Here is a 3,563-nt window from a genome sequence, read left to right on the forward strand (position 1 = left end):
AAAAAGAGTTGATTTAACTCTCTTTTTTTCATCTGTAAAGTGTTAATAGAATTAGAAAGTTCCACTTTTTATGTATTATATCCTAACACTTATCTATTTTCTTAGTTAAAAATAATAGCTATCTTGTATCTTAAAAACTCATTATAAGAGTATAATAATGAAAATTTTAAAAATGATCTTTTAATAATTTTTAATAAAATATTTTTTATGATATTCTTAAGATATATTCTTAAAGCACAAATTAGCAAAATCTAAAAAAATTACTCCAATTTTATTTAGTCTAAATATGTGCATCATATGCAATTGAATTCAAAATTTAATTAACGTACGATTATCACTTATACATTTTATTTAAGTAGGACGATCTAATGATTTGGTGTTCAATTATCATCCTTTCCTTTGATACTGTTTTTATTAAAAAATACCATATACAGGCCAAAAGTTAAGATAGTACTAAATCTGTTATTATATATTCGTGTATGTATAAATTTATATATTATTTAATTTATTTTTAATATATATTTTATATTTTAATATATATTTTATATAAATGTTAAATTTTTTTTTCCGTATATACGTATAGTATGATTGATTTTTATTAATGTAAGTCATTATTAAAATATTGACAATCAATAAAATTGTAAAATTAAAGTGATGATAAATTAGTATAAAAAACCATTATACAATAACTATTATTTGTCATGATATTTTATTCTATTGTAATTTTATGAGTCCGTTTGGAAAGTTTTAAAAGTTACTTTTTTTAGTTTTTGACTTATGAAAAGTAATAGTATTAATGTTTGGTGCAATTTTTAAAATCAACTTGTAGCTTTTTAAAAAGTTATTTAAGTGAAGGAATCCTTAGTTGTTAAACTCTAGCGCAGCTCCTTTCTCTCTCTCTCCCGTTAAGATAAACCGCAAAACTCTCTTGAGGACCACTGTCGCTACCTCAGTCTAGGCTGCGGTGGCCCTCCTATGCTCCTGTCTCCTTTAACCTCTCCTTCTTTTTCGTTTTTTTTTTGTCTTCCATTCTTTCTCTTCCTTTCTCTGTTTTTTCTGTCTCTCTTTTTCTCCGCTTCCGTCCACACCGTTTTGCCACCTTTTTATTTCCTTCTCTCTTATCTTCTTTCTTCTTGTTTTTTGTTTTTTGGTTTTTTTCTATTTTACTTTTAAAGATTTAGATTTGAGATCCAGATCTAGATTTAAAATAACTTTTTTTTGGACTTGAATTTAGTTCTGAGTTCCTGATCTTATAACCTATATGTGATTTTTTTCCTTTTTATGGTGGTATTTTGGTTCACTTTATAGTTACGAGTGGTTCTCTAATGTTATTGATCTTTTCAGATCTTAAAAGAAAATTCTATGAAGAAATAGTTTTATTCATAGAAAAATTTTTAGAATCGGAAAATATTCAGATCTCTACAGAGAAGAAGATATATCTTATTGGCTTGCAACACATGTGTGTGGATTTAGAAACAAAAAAGATCATATTTAATTTTTGTTTCTACTTTTTAAGATTCTTAATAATCGAATATTAGGCTTGCTATCAGATTATAGTTCAATCCATAGTATATTTATCTTCTTGTTAAGTGGCGTTTGGTTTTTCTATGCTTAAAAATTGTTTTCTTCTGTTAAAAAAAAGTTATTTAAGTATTTATAGAAAAAAAAGGACCTTTTTTATAATAAAATTTTTTTATCATCACATTTCTTTTAAAATAAGTATTTTTAGAATTAAAAAATTAAATAAAAAATAGTTTATTTATAAATTATTTTTAATATAAATATTTATTATTTAAATTATTTTTTAAAAAAAAAACTTAATTAAGTTGATATCCAAACTGAAACTATATGCTATAGTATCAAACGATGATTGATGACGATGGAAACTAAAAGTATACACTGAACATATATTTATGGTACACAGTAGTAGTGTTCAGATGAGACTCGCCAATAATAACAAAGGCAACTGACCAACACTTTCCAACATACAAAACAACGACTTAAAACAATTACATGATGACAAGAACAACACATGCAATGCAACAATATTAACAATCATAATAGTAGACCAAATTAAACCACACTCTAGAAGAAATTCTTAGCTAGATACTTCATCATAAATAAGATTTAGCATCTAACAAAAAATTTCTCATACAATATATATATATCCGAAGAAATTAAATTTTTGTATGTTTCTAGAGAACGTTTAATATATACTTCAGAAACATTCACAATCATCTATTTTTATTTATTTCACTCATCTTAAAATAAGTTTCATTTTTTATTTCTTTGGATACACTAAACAATTGATATATCAAAAACACAATATATGTATATTATGTCAAGATATGTCGATTTTTCAATACATCCAAAAACACATATATTTTAAGATGAGTGAGTGTAATGTTTGAAAATGACTTAAAAATTATATTTAAAAAAGACATGATTGTGAAAGTTTCTAAAATTTGAATTAAATGTTTTCTAGAAACATGCAAGTATTTTTAAAGATAGAAACTCACGTACAGTTGTCTTCACCTAAAGTTAATAATTGAGAATCGTTAAATATAGCTTTTCAACTAAGGATTCTCAATTATTAACTCTACGTGAAGACAACTGTACGTGAATTTTTGCCGTTTCTAAAAAATCGAAACCTACTAATAATGATTTAAGGACATTGGAAGCCAGGAGGGACAGTTTTTTGGCATGCACTAAGGATCAATTCAAGTGTGATAGGCACATTCAAGTTGATTCCAAGCACATTGGCCTTAATTGCAGTGCAAAGGCAAAGTGCTGCTTCCAAATCAGCCAAACCCTTAATCAATGCACAACACTGGCTTGATGGTGGAGTCCCAATAATGATGTTAACAAGCCCTAAAAGGTCAGCACAAGCCCCTAACTTTAGGGTATCTTTAGGGCATTTTTCTTGGGATGGTGGAGATGGAGTTGGAGTTGGTGGACATGGAGTAGAAGGAGTTGGAGGTGTTACTTTCGGCGACGGAGTCGGAGTTGGTGGTGTCGGAGTAGGAGTTGGAGGTGTTACTTTCGGAGACGGAGTCGGAGTTGGTGGTGTTGGTTTTGGTGACGGTGGCGGCGTCACCGGCGGTGAAGGTGGTGGAGTTGCTTTTTTTGGTGGGCAATTGGCATGAGTGAGTGTTGAGTAGGCTAAGAGAGAGAGCACCAAAATGGTGGCAATGACTTTGTTTGAAGCCATAGCAATAATAATAATAATAATAGTGTTATTGTTTTTTGTTTTGAATAAGAAATTGTTGAGTGAGATAGATGGGTTTGCATTGGACCATTTTTAAAGACAAATTGTGAGGTTCTTGTTGGAAATCTGATTGGGTGGAAGAGAGAGTGAAAGGGTGTGATAACGTTTAATTTCCAGTTTGATCTTTTTTGTATGTTTCTCAAAGAAATAATAATGGTTTAATGTGTACTCTTTTGGTTGTTATAGATGAGTCATCATATATAAAGTTACATAATTGGTTATTGAGAAATGTACTTTTTTTGGTTATATAAATCCTTATTTTTATTTTATTATATATATTGAACTTGACATGTAT

General features: G+C 28.3%; 1 protein-coding gene across 1 annotated transcript; it reads right to left on the reverse strand.

The window, feature by feature from the left end:
• Positions 1-1,870: 1,870 nt before the first annotated feature.
• On the reverse strand, positions 1,871-3,288 carry LOC148549996 (uncharacterized). Its single transcript, XM_088496929.1, has one exon. The coding sequence runs from the start codon at positions 3,209-3,211 to the stop codon at positions 2,666-2,668; it is 546 nt and encodes a 181-aa protein (XP_088353055.1). The 5' UTR covers positions 3,212-3,288; the 3' UTR covers positions 1,871-2,665.
• Between the last annotated feature and the right edge of the window lie 275 nt (positions 3,289-3,563).

Source organism: Arachis ipaensis, chromosome B8, assembly GCF_059453495.1.
Source record: "Arachis ipaensis isolate K30076 ecotype BB chromosome B8, ASM5945349v1, whole genome shotgun sequence".
Classification (NCBI taxonomy): Eukaryota; Viridiplantae; Streptophyta; class Magnoliopsida; order Fabales; family Fabaceae; genus Arachis; species Arachis ipaensis.